Source organism: Anomaloglossus baeobatrachus, chromosome 4 (assembly GCF_048569485.1).
Source record: "Anomaloglossus baeobatrachus isolate aAnoBae1 chromosome 4, aAnoBae1.hap1, whole genome shotgun sequence".
NCBI lineage: Eukaryota > Metazoa > Chordata > Amphibia > Anura > Aromobatidae > Anomaloglossus > Anomaloglossus baeobatrachus.
This window is the reverse complement of record NC_134356.1, coordinates 11,164,726-11,183,963: the sequence shown is the minus strand read 5'-3', so window position 1 is coordinate 11,183,963 and position 19,238 is coordinate 11,164,726. Positions and strand designations below refer to the sequence as shown.

The 19,238-nt window shown below is 39.4% G+C and overlaps 1 protein-coding gene across 4 annotated transcripts in view; it reads left to right on the top strand.

The window, feature by feature from the left end:
* IQSEC3 (IQ motif and Sec7 domain ArfGEF 3) overlaps positions 1-19,238 on the top strand; it is an 84,314-nt gene that overhangs the window by 27,857 nt on the left and 37,219 nt on the right. For all 4 annotated transcript variants that reach the window (XM_075343639.1, XM_075343638.1, XM_075343640.1 and 1 more), the window contains exon 2: positions 9,260-9,328. In XM_075343639.1, the coding sequence (XP_075199754.1) occupies positions 9,260-9,328 (69 nt within the window). The remainder of the gene's footprint in view (positions 1-9,259; positions 9,329-19,238) is intronic.

The following is a 19,238-nucleotide window of genomic DNA, read 5'->3' as shown; positions in this document are numbered from 1 at the left end:
AATTTAGAGATGAGAATCCTGTCAAGATTCTTAGTGAAGTAGCGGTGGTGGGTGCTCCAGCATTTAGATATGAGAATCCTGTCAAGATTCTTAGTGAAGTAGCGGTGGTGGGTGCTCCAGAATTTAGATACGAGAATCCTGTCAAGATTCTTAGTGAAGTAGCGGTGGTGGGTGCTCCAGAATTTAGATACGAGAATCCTGTCAAGATTCTTAGTGAAGTAGTGGTGGTGGGTGCTCATTCGATTGATCTCAGACCTCTCTACGCACACACCTTCTGAATGATGTGCATAATTCAGTTTTGGCTAGGCATCCGGTTTCTTCTGCTACTTGGAGATCTCTTTCCTTGTCCTTTTGGAGACAGGATGCTCGTAAAGATGTTGATGTCTATGGCCGTAAATGCAGAGTTTAAGCCAGGTCCTCTCGTCAGGCTCCAGCAGGTCAACTCTTGCCTAACGAGGTTCCACCACAGCCTTGGACTCACTTGCCCATGGACTTCGTTACTGTTTTGCCTAATTCTGACTGTAATACTGTTGTGTGGGTGGTGATGGACCGTTTGCAAGATGGTTTATTTGGTTTCACTTCAAAAATAGCCCACGGCTAAGAGTTTAGCTAGGTTGTTTATCTCTCATATCGTTAAATTACATGGTGCTTCCAAGAACATTATTTCCAATAGAGAGGTTCAGTTTTTGGCTAGCTTTTGGCGTAGTTTTTGCTCCAGATTGGGTATTAATCTATAATTTTCCTCAGATTATCATCCCAAAACTAATGGGCAGACAGGATGAACCACGAGGTAGAACAGTTTTTGAGGTGATTTGTTTCATCCAATCAGGAAGACTGGGTGGAATTTCTGCCCCTTGCTGAGTTTGCGTTAAATAACCATACCTCTATGGCTAACGGGACCTCACCTTTTTTGCTGTGAGGGTTTCTCACCCGGTTTTTGGGAATTTTTCACGTTTGCAGTCCTCCTTGCCAGATTGATTAAAGTCTGGAGGGAGGTTGAAAAGGGTCTTTTGGTAACTAGTGACTGGGCCGAGAAAAGTGCGAATCACAGACGTAGGAGGGCTCCAATCATTAAGGGGGTGTTGTCCTCAAAATATGTATGTCTCAAAGTGCCATCCAAGAAATTTGCTTCCGAATTTCCAGGTCATAAAATTATTAAAATCTTAACTCCCTGTGGCATGGAAGATAATTCCTGTCATTCTTTTCATAGAGTGGACAGTTGATCCTTGGGACATAATTGAGATGGATTTGGAGGAGGATCAGGAGTATGAGGTAGAACGAGTTCTGGGTTCCAGACGTGTCAGACTCCGGTTGCAGTATCTCGTCAAGTGGAAGGGTTATGCTCCAGAAGATAACTTCTGGGTTAATGTGGAGGATCTTCATGTGAGCGTTCTGTCAGCGACGTCACAGAATGGGGGTCTCTGAGGATCCAGTGACTCTCATAGAAGGGGGGTACTGTCATGCCTTGGGTTCAGGACACGATCTGGTGACCTTGTTCTGTGTGGTCAGTTTCGTTCCCTGCTGAGCCACAGCCTGGTCAGTCCCTGTCCAAATGCTGATGTTCTTTTACCTTTGCTTCTATCCTTTTGGTTTGTGGTTATCAGGTGTTCTCACTTGCTCATATTGTCTGTCCTATCACATCCTGGGTGGGTCTGTTTATACTCTCCTGATACTAGCCTTCTCTGATAGGGATTTTGCCTGTTAGCTAGAGACCAGGGTGGTTTTTGCTCTGTATTTTCTCAATTACCTACCCTACACCTTTCTCCTGTAGCTTGTAGGAGGCTACCCTAGCTTGCATTTGCTGTTTCACCTTTTCCACTTCTCCTCACTTTGGGTCCCTGCCTATCTCTGTACACTTTTCCTATCTTGGTATATGGTGCGTAGTAACCTCCCCTCCGATTACTCAGGAGGTACGGGAAACAACTCGATTGCCTTTCTCCTGTAGCTTGTAGGAGGCTACCCTAGCTTGCATTTGCTGTTTCACCTTTTCCACTTCTCCTCACTTTGGGTCCCTGCCTATCTCTGTACACTTTTCCTATCTAGGTTTATAGTCTGTAGTAACCTCCCCTCCGGTTTCTCAGGAGGTACGGGAAACAACTCGATGGCCTTTTAGGCAGACCGGTCAGAGTTGTGGGTTTCTAGTGTTTCGGCTATGGTTATTCTGGCCTGTGTAGGAGCCATTAGGGGCTGTGCATTTAGAGATACAAGTCTGTACATGAGCAGAAGACTGAACCATGGTAGGACAGATTGTACAGAGGGAAGTGTTAGGACCTATTTGCCGTGTTGATCCCTCCACAGCTGAGGTCAGCGACTCTGCTCGTTAATTAACAGCGTCCCTGCTTGTGCGAGTCCTCCCATCTGTAATTAAAGGAGGTGACGCTAACGACCTGCGCTCCTGGGGGGTGAACCTGGGATATTACAGTGAAGGGGTCACCCTGATTCCTGGAGGAGCGTGTCACGTCCACACATCCAGAGGCTGCGTGTGAATAATGACATTGTACACCCATTGTCATGGCAACAGGGCCTGCATCCAATATATTGTATTAGTCGGCTGCGTGCACGGCTTGGGGTCACATTGGGGGGAGGTGGCGGTCTTATATATGCGTGGGGGGGGTCAATCGCTTCAGGTCATGCGTTAACTTGTTGTTGTCCTTATCAATGTCAAGATGGTGACTGAAGGATGTGACAGACGGATGAGCGCATGACTCGAGTAAATATCACATACTAACTAGATTCCGGAAAAGCTGGGTGGTCTCACGTCCCACCCCGGGGCCCACAGCGACAGAGTGTCCTCAGCTGCACTCCTGATTATCCTTCCCTGGTGTGCGACATTACCGGGGGTCTGGAAGGTCTCTATAGGGGGCAGCGAGGGAGGGAGGCGATGACATTTGTAAAGTGCTTAAATGAAGAGACCAGGAAGATGATAAGAGGTGTAATTTATTCATTAGGATCAGCGCCACATAAAGTGGTTTAATTATAGAGCGGCTGCGAAGATGGAGACGACAACCGGGCGGCATGTCAGCACAGGGAGAGCGCTACTATTTATATGTCAGTATAATCCAGGACATACGGGCAGTATTATAGTAGTTATATTCTTGTACATAGGGGGCAGTATTATAGTAGTTATATTCTTGTACATACGAGCAGTATTATAGTAGTTATATTCTTGTACATAGGGGGCAGTATTATAGTAGTTATATTCTTATACATAGGGGAAGTATTATAGTAGTTATATTCTTGTACATAAGGGCAGTATTATAGTAGTTATATTCTTGTACATAGGGAGCAGTATTATAGTAGTTATATTCTTGTATATAGGGGCAGTATTATAGTAGTTATATTCTTGTACATAGGGGGCAGTATTATAGTAGTTATATTCTTATACATAGGGGAAGTATTATAGTAGTTATATTCTTGTACATAAGGGCAGTATTATAGTAGTTATATTCTTGTACATAGGGAGCAGTATTATAGTAGTTATATTCTTGTATATAGGGGCAGTATTATAGTAGTTATATTCTTGTACATAGGAGGCAGTATTATAGTAGTTATATTCTTGTACATAGGGGCAGTATTATAGTAGTTATATTCTTGTACATAGGGGCAGTATTATAGTAGTTATATTCTTGTACATAGGGGCAGTATTATAGTAGTTATATTCTTGTACATAGGGGGCAGTATTATAGTAGTTATATTCTTATACATAGGGGAAGTATTATAGTAGTTATATTCTTGTACATAAGGGCAGTATTATAGTAGTTATATTCTTGTACATAGGGAGCAGTATTATAGTAGTTATATTCTTGTATATAGGGGCAGTATTATAGTAGTTATATTCTTGTACATAGGAGGCAGTATTATAGTAGTTATATTCTTGTACATAGGGGCAGTATTATAGTAGTTATATTCTTGTACATAGGGGCAGTATTATAGTAGTTATATTCTTGTACATAGGGGCAGTATTATAGTAGTTATATTCTTGTACATAGGGGGCAGTATTATAGTAGATATATTCTTGTACATAGGGGCAGTATTATAGTAGTTATATTCTTGTACATAAGGGCAGTATTATAGTAGTTATATTCTTGTACATAAGGGCAGTATTATAGTAGTTATATTCTTGTACATAGGGAGCAGTATTATAGTAGTTATATTCTTGTACATAGGGGCAGTATTATAGTAGATATATTCTTGTACATAGGGGCAGTATTATAGTAGTTATATTCTTATACATAGGGGCAGTATTATAGTAGTTATATTCTTATACATAGGGGCAGTATTATAGTAGTTATATTCTTGTACATAGGGAGCAGTATTATAGTAGTTATATTCTTGTATATAGGGGGCAGTATTATAGTAGTTATATTCTTGTACATAGGGGCAGTATTATAGTAGTTATATTCTTGTACATAGGGGCAGTATTATAGTAGTTATATTCTTGTACATAGGGGCAGTATTATAGTAGATATATTCTTGTACATAGGGGCAGTATTATAGTAGTTATATTCTTGTACATAGGGGCAGTATTATAGTAGTTATATTCTTGTACATAGGGGGCAGTATTATAGTAGTTATATTCTTGTACATAGGGGGCAGTATTATAATAGTTATATTCTTGTACATAGGGGCAGTATTATAGTAGTTATATTCTTGTACATAGGAGGCAGTATTATAGTAGTTATATTCTTGTACATAGGAGGCAGTATTATAGTAGTTATATTCTTGTACATAGGAGGCAGTATTATAGTAGTTATATTCTTGTACATAGGGGGGCAGTATTATAGTAGTTATATTCTTCTACATAGGGGGCAGTATTATAGTAGTTATATTCTTGTACATAGGGGCAGTATTATAGTAGTTATATTCTTGTATATAGGGGGCAGTATTATAGTAGTTATATTCTTGTACATAGGAGGCAGTATTATAGTAGTTATATTCTTGTACATAGGGGGCAGTATTATAGTAGTTATATTCTTGTACATAGGGGGCAGTATTATAGTAGTTATATTCTTGTACATAGGAGCAGTATTATAGTAGTTATATTCTTGTACATAGGGGCAGTATTATAGTATTTATATTCTTGTACATAGGGGCAGTATTATAGTAGTTATATTCTTCTACATAGGGGGCAGTTTTATAGTAGTTATATTCTTGTACATAGGGGGCAGTATTATAGTAGTTATATTATTGTACATAGGGGGCAGTATTATAGTAGCTATATTATTGTACATAGGGGCAGTATTATAGTAGTTATATTCTTGTATATAGGGGCAGTATTATAGTAGTTATATTCTTCTACATAGGGGCAGTATTATAGTAGTTATATTCTTGTACATAGGGGGCAGTATTATAGTAGTTATATTCTTGTACATAGGAGCAGTATTATAGTAGTTATATTCTTGTACATAGGGGCAGTATTATAGTATTTATATTCTTGTACATAGGGGGCAGTATTATAGTAGCTATATTATTGTACATAGGGGGCAGTATTATAGTAGCTATATTATTGTACATAGGGGGCAGTATTATAGTAGCTATATTATTGTACATAGGGGGCAGTATTATAGTAGTTATATTCTTGTATATAGGGGCAGTATTATAGTAGTTATATTCTTGTACATAGGGGCAGTATTATAGTAGTTATATTCTTGTACATAGGGGCAGTATTATAGTAGTTATATTCTTGTACATAGGGACAGTATTATAGTAGATATATTCTTGTATATAGGGGCAGTATTATAGTAGTTATATTCTTGTACATAGGGGCAGTATTATAGTAGTTATATTCTTGTACATAGGGGCAGTATTATAGTAGTTATATTCTTGTACATAGGGACAGTATTATAGTAGATATATTCTTGTACATAGGGGCAGTATTATAGTAGTTATATTCTTGTATATAGGGGCAGTATTATAGTAGTTATATTCTTGTACATAGGGGCAGTATTATAGTAGTTATATTCTTGTACATAGGGGCAGTATTATAGTAGTTATATTCTTGTACATAGGGACAGTATTATAGTAGATATATTCTTGTATATAGGGGCAGTATTATAGTAGTTATATTCTTGTACATAGGGGCAGTATTATAGTAGTTATATTCTTGTACATAGGGGCAGTATTATAGTAGTTATATTCTTGTACATAGGGGCAGTATTATAGTAGTTATATTCTTGTACATAGGGGACAGTATTATAGTAGCTATATTATTGTACATAGGGGGCAGTATTATAGTAGCTATATTATTGTACATAGGGGCAGTATTATAGTAGTTATATTCTTGTATATAGGGGCAGTATTATAGTAGTTATATTCTTGTACATAGGGGCAGTATTATAGTAGTTATATTCTTGTACATAGGGGCAGTATTATAGTAGTTATATTCTTGTACATAGGGGGCAGTATTATAGTAGTTATATTCTTGTACATAGGGGGCAGTATTATAATAGTTATATTCTTGTACATAGGGGCAGTATTATAGTAGTTATATTCTTGTACATAGGAGGCAGTATTATAGTAGTTATATTCTTGTACATAGGACGCAGTATTATAGTAGTTATATTCTTGTACATAGGGGGGCAGTATTATAGTAGTTATATTCTTCTACATAGGGAGCAGTATTATAGTAGTTATATTCTTGACATAGGGGCAGTATTATAGTAGTTATATTCTTGTATATAGGGGGCAGTATTATAGTAGTTATATTCTTGTACATAGGAGGCAGTATTATAGTAGTTATATTCTTGTACATAGGGGGCAGTATTATAGTAGTTATATTCCTGTACATAGGGGGCAGTATTATAGTAGTTATATTCCTGTACATAGGGGGCAGTATTATAGTAGTTATATTCTTGTACATAGGAGCAGTATTATAGTAGTTATATTCTTGTACATAGGGGCAGTATTATAGTATTTATATTCTTGTACATAGGGGGCAGTATTATAGTAGCTATATTATTGTACATAGGGGGCAGTATTATAGTAGCTATATTATTGTACATAGGGGCAGTATTATAGTAGTTATATTCTTGTATATAGGGGCAGTATTATAGTAGTTATATTCTTGTACATAGGGACAGTATTATAGTAGATATACTCTTGTACATAGGGGCAGTATTATAGTAGTTATATTCTTGTATATAGGGGCAGTATTATAGTAGTTATATTCTTGTACATAGGGGCAGTGTTATAGTAGTTATATTCTTGTACATAGGGAGCAGTATTATAGTAGTTATATTCTTGACATAGGGGCAGTATTATAGTAGTTATATTCTTGTATATAGGGGCAGTATTATAGTAGTTATATTCTTGTACATAGGGGCAGTATTATAGTAGTTATATTCTTGTACATAGGGGCAGTATTATAGTAGTTATATTCTTGTACATAGGGACAGTATTATAGTAGATATATTCTTGTATATAGGGGCAGTATTATAGTAGTTATATTCTTGTACATAGGGGCAGTATTATAGTAGTTATATTCTTGTACATAGGGGCAGTATAATAGTAGTTATATTCTTGTACATAGGGGCAGTATTATAGTAGTTATATTCCTGTACATAGGGACAGTATTATAGTAGATATATTCTTGTACATAGGGGCAGTATTATAGTAGTTATATTCTTGAACATAGGGGCAGTATTATAGTAGTTATATTCTTGTACATAGGGGCAGTGTTATAGTAGTTATATTCTTGTATATAGGGGCAGTATTATAGTAGTTATATTCTTGTACATAGGGGCAGTATTATAGTAGTTATATTCTTGTACATAGGGGGCAGTATTATAGTAGTTATCTTCTTGTACATAGGGGGCAGTATTATAGTAGTTATATTCTTGTATATAGGGGCAGTATTATAGTAGTTATATTCTTGTATATAGGGAGCAGTATTATAGTAGTTATATTCTTGTACCTAGGGGGCAGTATTATAGTAGTTATATTCTTGTATATAGGGAGCAGTATTATAGTAGTTATATTCTTGTACATAGGGGGCAGTATTACAGTAGTTATATTCTTGTACATAGGCGCAGTATTATAGTATTTATATTCTTGTACATAGGGGCAGTATTATAGTAGTTATATTCTTGTACATAGGGGCAATATTATAGTAGTTATATTCTTGTACATAGGGGCAGTATTATAGTAGTTATATTCTTGTACATAGGCGCAGTATTATAGTAGTTATATTCTTGTACATAGGGGCAGTATTATAGTAGTTATATTCTTGTACATAGGGGCAGTATTATAGTAGTTATATTCTTGTACATAGGGAGCAGTATTATAGTAGTTATATTCTTGTACATAGGGGGCAGTATTACAGTAGTTATATTCTTGTACATAGGCGCAGTATTATAGTATTTATATTCTTGTACATAGGGGCAGTATTATAGTAGTTATATTCTTGTATATAGGGAGCAGTATTATAGTAGTTATATTCTTGTACATAGGGGGCAGTATTATAGTAGTTATATTCTTGTATATAGGGGCAGTATTATAGTATTTATATTCTTGTATATAGGGAGCAGTATTATAGTATTTATATTCTTGTACATAGGAGCAGTATTATAGTATTTATATTCTTGTACATAGGAGCAGTATTATAGTAGTTATATTCTTGTACATAGGGGGCAGTATAATAGTAGATATATTTTTGTACATAGAGGCAGCATTATAGTATGCGGTTTTATATTTTACCTCTGCCTTGTTAGTCGGTATTATTTTGTCCCTTCTTTGGGGAGTTACATGGAGATGATGATTGTTGTGTTCTTTCCCCATGTAGATAATTTCATGAGGATCAGTACATTTTCAATAAACAGAAGAAATGACAGAGTAGATGTATAAACCAATAAATCAGAGTCTGCGGCGGCTCGTTGAGGGGTGGGAGATTTCTAATCCACTATTCTCTCCAATCTATCAGGATCCGGGCGGCTGCAGCTTTTATATTACACAAATCTGTTTACTCTGCCGCTCTCGGGGAATCGCCGCCCGCACAATCTCAGGTTTTCATCTTCATCTCATTTGTGTCCTCAGTTTTACAATTGGAACATGAAGAAAGAAAGAATTCTATTATTTGATTGTTCACAGCAGCACAGAGTGTTTGAGGAAAAGGAAGTAAGAATATGGGATGATGTTAGTGAGTCCAGGGCTGTCTTCATACACAGTGTCATTTGAGAGGAGGAAAGTGCAGGTCGCCCCAGCAGCCCAGAGTATTATGGTCCTGAGGGCTGATATAACAGTATTCTACCTTCTTTCTTTCCAGGAATGAGACTGTTTTGCACCAGTTTTGCTGCCCGGTCGCGGACGCGGAGCAGAAGCCGTCTCCACCCAGGTAAGACCCCTATGAATACGCAGCACAATGGGGCGTGGATGAGGGGGGCTCCGCACACAGTAAAGCTGCAGGATCTGACTACACATGGAATGTTTGTAGTCTGTAACCATGGAAACACATAGTTCTGCAGAGTAACTGCAAATCTCAAAACTGTATAGATTTTTTTTTATTCCACACTTTTTACAGACCTGTTTTGGTGTATTGGAGGAATACAAAGGAAAGGGTTGCAAAAGTATTTACACCCTTTATTGAGCAATGAAATTATCGACGGGATTGATAAGTAGTAAAAATATGATTTGTACATCTATAAATATTCAGTGCTCATTAGAAAAATCAGCACTTCTCTCCTGAAATACTCTGCGCTGCTCCTTACTTTTTCCATTACGCAGCTTTCACCGTATATGTTTCCAAAACTTCAGCACATTCATCTCTTTAAATACTCTGCACTGCTGGGGACGTCAGAAGGGCCACACAGGGGACGCAGGAAGGGCCACACAGGGGACGTCAGAAGGGCCACACAGGGGACGCAGGAAGGGCCACACAGGGGACGTCAGAAGGGCCACACAGGGGACGTCAGAAGGGCCACACAGGGGACGTCAGAAGGGCCACACAGGGGACGCAGGAAGGGCCACACAGGGGACGTCAGAAGGGCCACACAGGGGACGTCAGAAGGGCCACACAGGGGACGCAGGAAGGGCCACACAGGGGACGTCAGAAGGGCCACACAGGGGACGTCAGAAGGGCCACACAGGGGACGTCAGAAGGGCCACACAGGGGACGTCAGAAGGGCCACACAGGGGACGTCAGAAGGGCCACACAGGGGACGCAGGAAGGGCCACACAGGGGACGTCAGAAGGGCCACACAGGGGACGTCAGAAGGGCCACACAGGGGACGTCAGAAGGGCCACACAGGGGACGTCAGAAGGGCCACACAGGGGACGCAGGAAGGGCCACACAGGGGGCGTCAGAAGGGCCACGCAGGAAGGGCCACACAGGGGGCGTCAGAAAGGCCACACAGGGGACGTCAGAAGGGCCACGCAGGAAGGGCCACACAGGGGACGTCAGAAGGGCCACACAGGGGACGTCAGAAGGGCCACACAGGGGACGTCAGAAGGGCAACACAGGGGACGTCAGAAGGGCCACACAGGGGACGCAGGAAGGGCCACACAGGGGACGCAGGAAGGGCCACACAGGGGACGCAGGAAGGGCCACACAGGGGACGCAGGAAGGGCCACACAGGGGACGTCAGAAAGGACACACAGGGGGTGTCAGAAGGGCCACACAGGGACGTCAGAAGGGCCACACAGCGGACGTCAGAAGGGCCACACAGCGGACGTCAGAAGGGCCACACAGCGGACGTCAGAAGGGCCACACAGGGAACGTCAGAAGGGCCACACAGCGGAAATGAGAAGGGCCACACAGGGGACGTCAGAAGGGCCACACAGCGGAAATGAGAAGGGCCACACAGGAGACGTCAGAAGCCAGCTCGGGTCCTACAGTCTCATAATTGACTCCACAGAGTGGGGTGGTTGTTCTGCCCTCGGCCCAGTCGGTGCCGGATGAGGGGTGCATCGGCCCTTTACTCCACCTCGTGTTGTGTGCGGGTAGGACGGGGTTAATCTCTTGTCGTTTTCTTGGTTTATTTTGCATAAAATTATTGCTGATTTTCCTCCTCCATCGAGTAATTAACCTGGAAAAAGCTGCGGAAGCATCAAATATTCTCCGGAGACTCCTACAGCAACACCTGGCGGGATCCGAGATGTGCCGGCGGAAGAGACGGCTCCGAGATGTGCCGGCGGAAGAGACAGCTCCGAGATGTGCCGGCGGAAGAGACGGCTCCTCCGAGATGTGCCGGCGGAAGAGACGGCTTCTCCGAGATGTGCCGGTGGAAGAGACGGCTCCGAGATGTGCCGGTGGAAGAGACAGCTCTGAGATGTGCCGGCGGAAGAGACAGCTCTGAGATGTGCCGGCGGAAGAGACAGCTCTGAGATGTGCCGGCGGAAGAGACAGCTCTGAGATGTGCCGGCGGAAGAGACAGCTCCGAGATGTGCCGGCGGAAGAGACAGCTCCGAGATGTGCCGGCGGAAGAGACAGCTCCGAGATGTAACAGCGGAAGAGACGGCTCCGAGATGTGCCGGCGGAAGAGACGGCTCTGAGATGTAACAGCGGAAGAGACGGCTCCGAGATGTGCCGGCGGAAGAGACGGCTCCGAGATGTAACAGCGGAAGAGACGGCTCCGAGATGTGCCGGCGGAAGAGACGGCTCCGAGATGTAACAGCGGAAGAGACGGCTCTGAGATGTGCCGGCGGAAGAGACGGCTCTGAGATGTGCCGGCGGAAGAGACGGCTCTGAGATGTGCCGGCGGAAGAGACGGCTCTGAGATGTGCCGGCGGAAGAGACGGCTCCGAGATGTGCCGGCGGAAGAGACGGCTCCGAGATGTGCCGGCAGAAGAGACGGCTCCGAGATGTGGCGGCGGAAGAGACGGCTCCGAGATGTGGCGGCGGAAGAGACGGCTCCGAGATGTGCCGGCGGAAGAGACGGCTCCGAGATGTGCCGGCGGAAGAGACGGCTCCGAGATGTGCCGGCGGAAGAGACGGCTCCGAGATGTGCCGGCGGAAGAGAGGGCTTTGAGATGTGCCGGAGGAAGAGAGGGCTTTGAGATGTGCCGGAGGAAGAGAGGGCTTTGAGATGTGCCGGCGGAAGAGAGGGCTTTGAGATGTGCCGGAGGAAGAGAGGGCTTTGAGATGTGCCGGCGGAAGAGACTGCTCCGACATGTGCCGGCGGAAGAGACAGCTACGAGATGTGCCGGCGGAAGAGACAGCTACGAGATGTGCCGGCGGAAGAGACAGCTACGAGATGTGCCGGCGGAAGAGACGGCTCCGAGATGTGCCGGCGGAAGAGACGGCTCCGAGATGTGCCAGGGAAAGAGACAGCTCCGAATATGAGTGGCAGAAGAGACAGCTCCGAATATGTGTGGCAGAAGAGACGGCTCATCATCCTCCCCCACCAGCCTGGTCTCCTCCATGGCCTTCTCCTGAAATGCTCTGTGCTGCTGCCTCGCTGGATCCAGAGGACACCGTGTCATTGGAGAAACAATCAGCGCAAAACAACAATCTAAACATATCTGCTTCTATAATGCCGACACATCGGATATCATTATCCCGCTCCGCCACCGTCCTAATCATTCCCTGAATTCATATACATATTAAGCGGAGCGGCGGCGACACCGGAGGGCGGAATCATCATCCACCGCCATGTCACATCCAATATCCCCATCACACTCCGCACCGCACAGCCACGCTCCATCTTACATCCTCTCATCTCCGCGGCGTTATATTCCCAGTAACCACATAATGATCTCCAGTGAGAAGAGAATATAATTATATATATCGCCATTATTACACACGTACTATACCGAACCGCTACAGCGTCATTACATCTAACATGAAGGCTGCTATGTATAATGACCATCATCTGATATACTATCTTACACATACAGACAGTATTATAGTAGTTATATTCTTGTACATAAGGGCAGTATTATAGTAGTTATATTCTTGTACATAGGGGCAGTATTATAGTAGTTATATTCTTGTACATAGGGGGCAGTATTGTAGTTATATTCTTGTACATAGGGGGCAGTATTATAGTAGTTATATTCCTGTATATAGGGGCAGTATTATAATAGTTATATTCTTGTACATAGGGGGCAGTATTATAGTAATTATATTCTTGTACATAGGGGCAGTATTATAGTAGTTATATTCTTGTACATAGGGGCAGTATTATAGTAGTTATATTCTTGTACATAGGGGGCAGTATTGTAGTTATATTCTTGTACATAGGGGCAGTATTATAGTAGTTATATTCCTGTATATAGGGGCAGTATTATAATAGTTATATTCTTGTACATAGGGGGCAGTATTATAGTAATTATATTCTTGTACATAGGGGCAGTATTATAGTAGTTATATTCTTGTATATGGGGGCAGTATTATACTAGTTATATTCTTGTACATAGGGGGCAGTATTGTAGTTATATTCTTGTACATAGGGGGCAGTATTATAGTAATTATATTCTTGTACATAGAGACAGTATTATACTAGTTATATTCTTGTACATAGGGGGGCAGTATTATAGTAGTTATATTGTTGTACATAGGGGCAGTATTATAGTAGTTATATTCTTGTACATAGGGGCAGTATTATAGTAGTTATATTCTTGTACATAGGAGCAGTATTATAGTAGTTATATGCTTGTACATAGGAGGCAGTATTATAGTAGTTATATTCTTGTACATAGGGGGCAGTATTATAGTAGTTATATTCTTGTACATAGGGGCAGTATTATAGTAGTTTATATTCTTGTACATAGGAGCAGTATTATAGTAGTTATATTCTTGTACATAGGGGGGCAGTATTATAGTAGTTATATTCTTGTACATAGGGGGCAGTATTATAGTAGTTATATTCTTGTACATAGGAGCAGTATTATAGTAGTTATATTCTTGTACATAGGAGCAGTATTATAGTAGTTATATTCTTGTACATAGGGGCAGTATTATAGTAGTTATATTCTTGTACATAGGAGCAGTATTATAGTAGTTATATTCTTGTACATAGGAGCAGTATTATAGTAGTTATATTCTTGTACATAGGGGCAGTATTATAGTAGTTATATTCTTGTACATAGGAGCAGTATTATAGTAGTTATATTCTTGTATATAGGAGCAGTATTATAGTAGTTATATTCTTGTACATAGGGGGGCAGTATTATAGTAGTTATATTCTTGAACATAGGGGGCAGTATTATAGTAGTTATATTCTTGTACATAGGGGCAGTATTATAGTAGTTATATTCTTGTACATAGGAGCAGTATTATAGTAGTTATATTCTTGTACATAGGAGCAGTATTATAGTAGTTATATTCTTGTACATAGGGGCAGTATTATAGTAGTTATATTCTTGTACATAGGAGCAGTATTATAGTAGTTATATTCTTGTACATAGGGGCAGTATTATAGTAGTTATATTCTTGTACATAGGGGCAGTATTATATTAGTTATATTCTTGTACATAGGAGCAGTATTATAGTAGTTATATTCTTGTACATAGGGGCAGTATTATAGTAGTTATATTCTTGTACATAGGAGCAGTATTATAGTAGTTATATTCTTGTACATAGGAGCAGTATTATAGTAGTTATATTCTTGTACATAGGGGCAGTATTATAGTAGTTATATTCTTGTACATAGGAGCAGTATTATAGCAGTTATATTCTTGTACATAGTGGGCAGTATTATAGTAGTTATATTCTTGTACATAGGAGCAGTATTATAGTAGTTATATTCTTGTACATAGGGGGGCAGTATTATAGTAATTATATTCTTGTACATAGGGGCAGTATTATAGTAGTTATATTCTTGTACATAGGGGGCAGTATTATAGTAGTTATATTCTTGTACATAGGGGCAGTATTATATTAGTTATATTCTTGAACATAGGGGGCAGTGTTATAGTAGTTATATTCTTGTACATAGGGGGGCAGTATTATAGTAGTTATATTCTTGAACATAGGGGGCAGTATTATAGTAGTTATATTCTTGTACATAGGGGCAGTATTATAGTAGTTATATTCTTGTACATAGGAGCAGTATTATAGTAGTTATATTCTTTGACATAGGAGCAGTATTATAGTAGTTATATTCTTGTATATAGGAGCAGTATTATAGTAGTTATATTCTTGTACATAGGGGAGCAGTATTATAGTAATTATATTCTTGTACATAGGGGCAGTATTATAGTAGTTATATTCTTGTACATAGGGGGCAGTATTATAGTAGTTATATTCTTGTACATAGGGGCAGTATTATATTAGTTATATTCTTGTACATAGGGGCAGTATTATAGTAGTTATATTCTTGTACATAGGGGGCAGTATTATAGTAGTTGTATTCTTGTATATAGGGGCAGTATTATAGTAGTTATATTCTTGTACATAGGAGCAGTATTATAGTAGTTATATTCTTGTACATAGGAGCAGTATTATAGTAGTTATATTCTTGTACATAGGGGCAGTATTATAGTATTTATATTCTTGTACATAGGAGCAGTATTATAGTAGTTATATTCTTGTACATAGGGACAGTATTATAGTAGTTATATTCTTGTACATAGGGGGCAGTATTATAGTAGTTATATTCTTGTACATAGGGGCAGTATTATATTAGTTATATTCTTGTACATAGGGGCAGTATTATAGTAGTTATATTCTTGTACATAGGGGGCAGTATTATAGTAGTTGTATTCTTGTATATAGGGGCAGTATTATAGTAGTTATATTCTTGTACATAGGAGCAGTATTATAGTAGTTATATTCTTGTACATAGGAGCAGTATTATAGTAGTTATATTCTTGTACATAGGGGCAGTATTATAGTAGTTATATTCTTGTACATAGGAGCAGTATTATAGTAGTTATATTCTTGTACATAGGGACAGTATTATAGTAGTTATATTCTTGTATATGGGGGCAGTATTATAGTAGTTATATTCTTGTACATAGGGGCAGTATTATAGTAGTTATATTCTTGTACATAGGGGCAGTATTATAGTAGTTATATTCTTGTACATAGGGGCAGTATTATAGTAGTTATATTCTTGTACATAGGGGCAGTATTATAGTAGTTATATTCTTGTACATAGGGGCAGTATTATAGTAGTTACATTCTTGTATATAGGGGCAGTATTATAGTAGTTATATTCTTGTATATAGGAGCAGTATTATAGTAGTTATATTCTTGTATATAGGGGGCAGTATTATAGCAGTTATATTCTTGTACATAGGGGCAGTATTATAGTAGTTATATTCTTGTACATAAGGGGCAGTATTATAGTAGTTATATTCTTGTACATAAGGGGCAGTATTATAGTAGTTATATTCTTGTACATGGGGCAGTATTATAGTAGTTGTATTCTTGTACATAGGGGGGCAGTATTATAGTAGTTATATTCTTGTATATAGGAGCAGTATTATAGTAGTTATATTCTTGTACATAGGGGGGCAGTATTATAGTAGTTATATTCTTGTATATAGGAGCAGTATTATAGTAGTTGTATTCTTGTACATAGGGGGGCAGTATTATAGTAGTTATATTCTTGTATATAGGAGCAGTATTATAGTAGTTATATTCCTGTACATAGGGAGCAGTATTATAGTAGTTATATTCTTGTACATAGGGGCAGTATTATAGTAGTTATATTCTTGTACATAGGGGCAGTATTATAGTAGTTATATTCTTGTATATAGGAGCAGTATTATAGTAGTTATATTCTTGTACATAGGGGGCAGTATTATAGTAGTTATATTCTTGTACATAGGGGCAGTATTATAGTAGTTATATTCTTGTACATAGGGGCAGTATTATAGTAGTTATATTCTTGTATATAGGAGCAGTATTATAGTAGTTATATTCTTGTACATGGGGGCAGTATTATAGTAGTTATATTCTTGTATATGGGGGCAGTATTATTATGACAATATGATGCAGATATCGGCTGTTTCTGGATGTGATCACTGTTGTTATTGTGACGTATGTTGTTTCCCTTCCCCTGTATATCGGTGCAGGGTCTTTGTCCTCTGGAGACCCCAGACCCTAGGCTGGACTGACAAACAACAGCATGTTAGTGGTTCCTGCATTTCCCAGACTTCTGCTTTTTTTCTGATTTTCCATCTTCTATGACTTCCCCTAACATGCTGCTGTTTGTCATTGCACAGGCCCAGACATTGACGTACCCCACTGTGGACCCCCACTCCCAGGGAAGCATCATATCATCCGGCCCCCCGGTGTGAGCAGAGCATGGTGCCAGCCCCCGCCCCGGATCAGGACCCTTTGCTGGGCTCACGACTCCACCACATTAGGACAGAGACTTTCAGAGCAAAATGTTACAGCACTCAGCGCTATATTCCTCTACAGACCGTCCTGAATCCGGATGAACTGGTGGAAAAATTTAAAGAAGCCATAAAAAACCCAACAGTGAGGGGCGACGGAAGACAATGGATCAATATTTATTAGGGGTCAGCAGCTTAAAAAGCAAATCCAGATAGAAAAGTCTATATTCTCCCACAACCACATTCAATATGCAATAGTATAGCGTTATGGTATTATAGTTGTTAAATTTATGTTTCTTATGCGATTGTATTATTATACTTCACAAAACTCCTATAATACTGCCCCCTATGTACAAGAATATAACTACTATAATACTGCCCCCTATGTACAAGAATATAACTACTATAATACTGCCCCCCTATGTACAAGAATATAACTACTATAATACTGCCCCCCTATGTACAAGAATATAACTACTATAATACTGCCCCCTATGTACAAGAATATAACTACTATAATACTGCTCCCTATGTACAAGAATATAACTACTATAATACTGCCCCCTATGTACAGGAATATAACTACTATAATACTGCCCCCTATGTACAAGAATATAACCACTATAATACTGCCCCTATGTACAAGAATATAACTACTATAATACTGCCCCCTATGTACAAGAATATAACCACTATAATACTGCCCCCTATGTACAAGAATATAACTACCATAATACTGCCCCCTATATACAAGAATATAACTACTATAATACTGCTCCTATGTACAAGAATATAACTACTATAATACTGCTCCCTATGTACAAGAATATAACTACTATAATACTGCCCCTATGTACAAGAATATAACTACTATAATACTGCCCCTTATGTACAAGAATATAGCTACTATAATACTACCCCTATGTACAAGAATATAACTACTATAATACTGCCCCTATGTGCAAGAATATAACTACTATAATACTGCCCCTATATACAAGAATATAACTACTATAATACTGCCCCTATGTACAAGAATATAGCTACTATAATATTGCCCCCTATGTACAAGAATATAGCTACTATAATACTGCCCCCTATGTACAAGAATATAACTACTATAATACTGCCCCCTATGTACAAGAATATAGCTACTATAATACTGCCCCCTATGTACAAGAATATAACTACTATAATACTGCCCCCTATGTACAAGAATATAACTACTTAATACTGCCCCCTATGTACAAGAATATAACTGCTATAATACTGCTCCTATGTACAAGAATATAACTCCTATAATACTGCTCCTACGGTATGTACAAGAATATAGCTACTATAATACTGCTCCTATGTACAGGAATATAACTGCTATAATACTGCCCCTATGTACAAGAATATAACTAATATAATATTGCCCCCTATGTGCAAGAATATAGCTACTATAATACTGCCCCCTATGTACAAGAATATAACTACTATAATACTGCCCCTATTTACAAGAATATAGCTACTATAATACTGCCCCTATGTACAAGAATATAACTACTATAATACTGCCCCTATGTACAAGAATATAACTACTATAATACTACCCCTATGTACAAGAATATAACTACTATAATACTACCCCTATGTACAAGAATATAACAACTATAATACTGCCCCTATGTACAAGAATATAACTACTATAATACTGCCCCCTATGTACAAGAATATAACTACTATAATACTACCCCTATGTACAAGAATATAACAACTATAATACTGCCCCTATGTACAAGAATATAGCTACTATAATACTGCCCCCTATGTACAAGAATATAACTACTATAATACTGCCCCTATATACAAGAATATGACTACTATAATACTGCCCCCTATATACAAGAATATGACTACTATAATACTGCCCCTATATACAAGAATATAACTACTATAATACTGCCCCTATATACAAGAATATAACTACTATAATACTGCCCCTATATACAAGAATATGACTACTATAATACTGC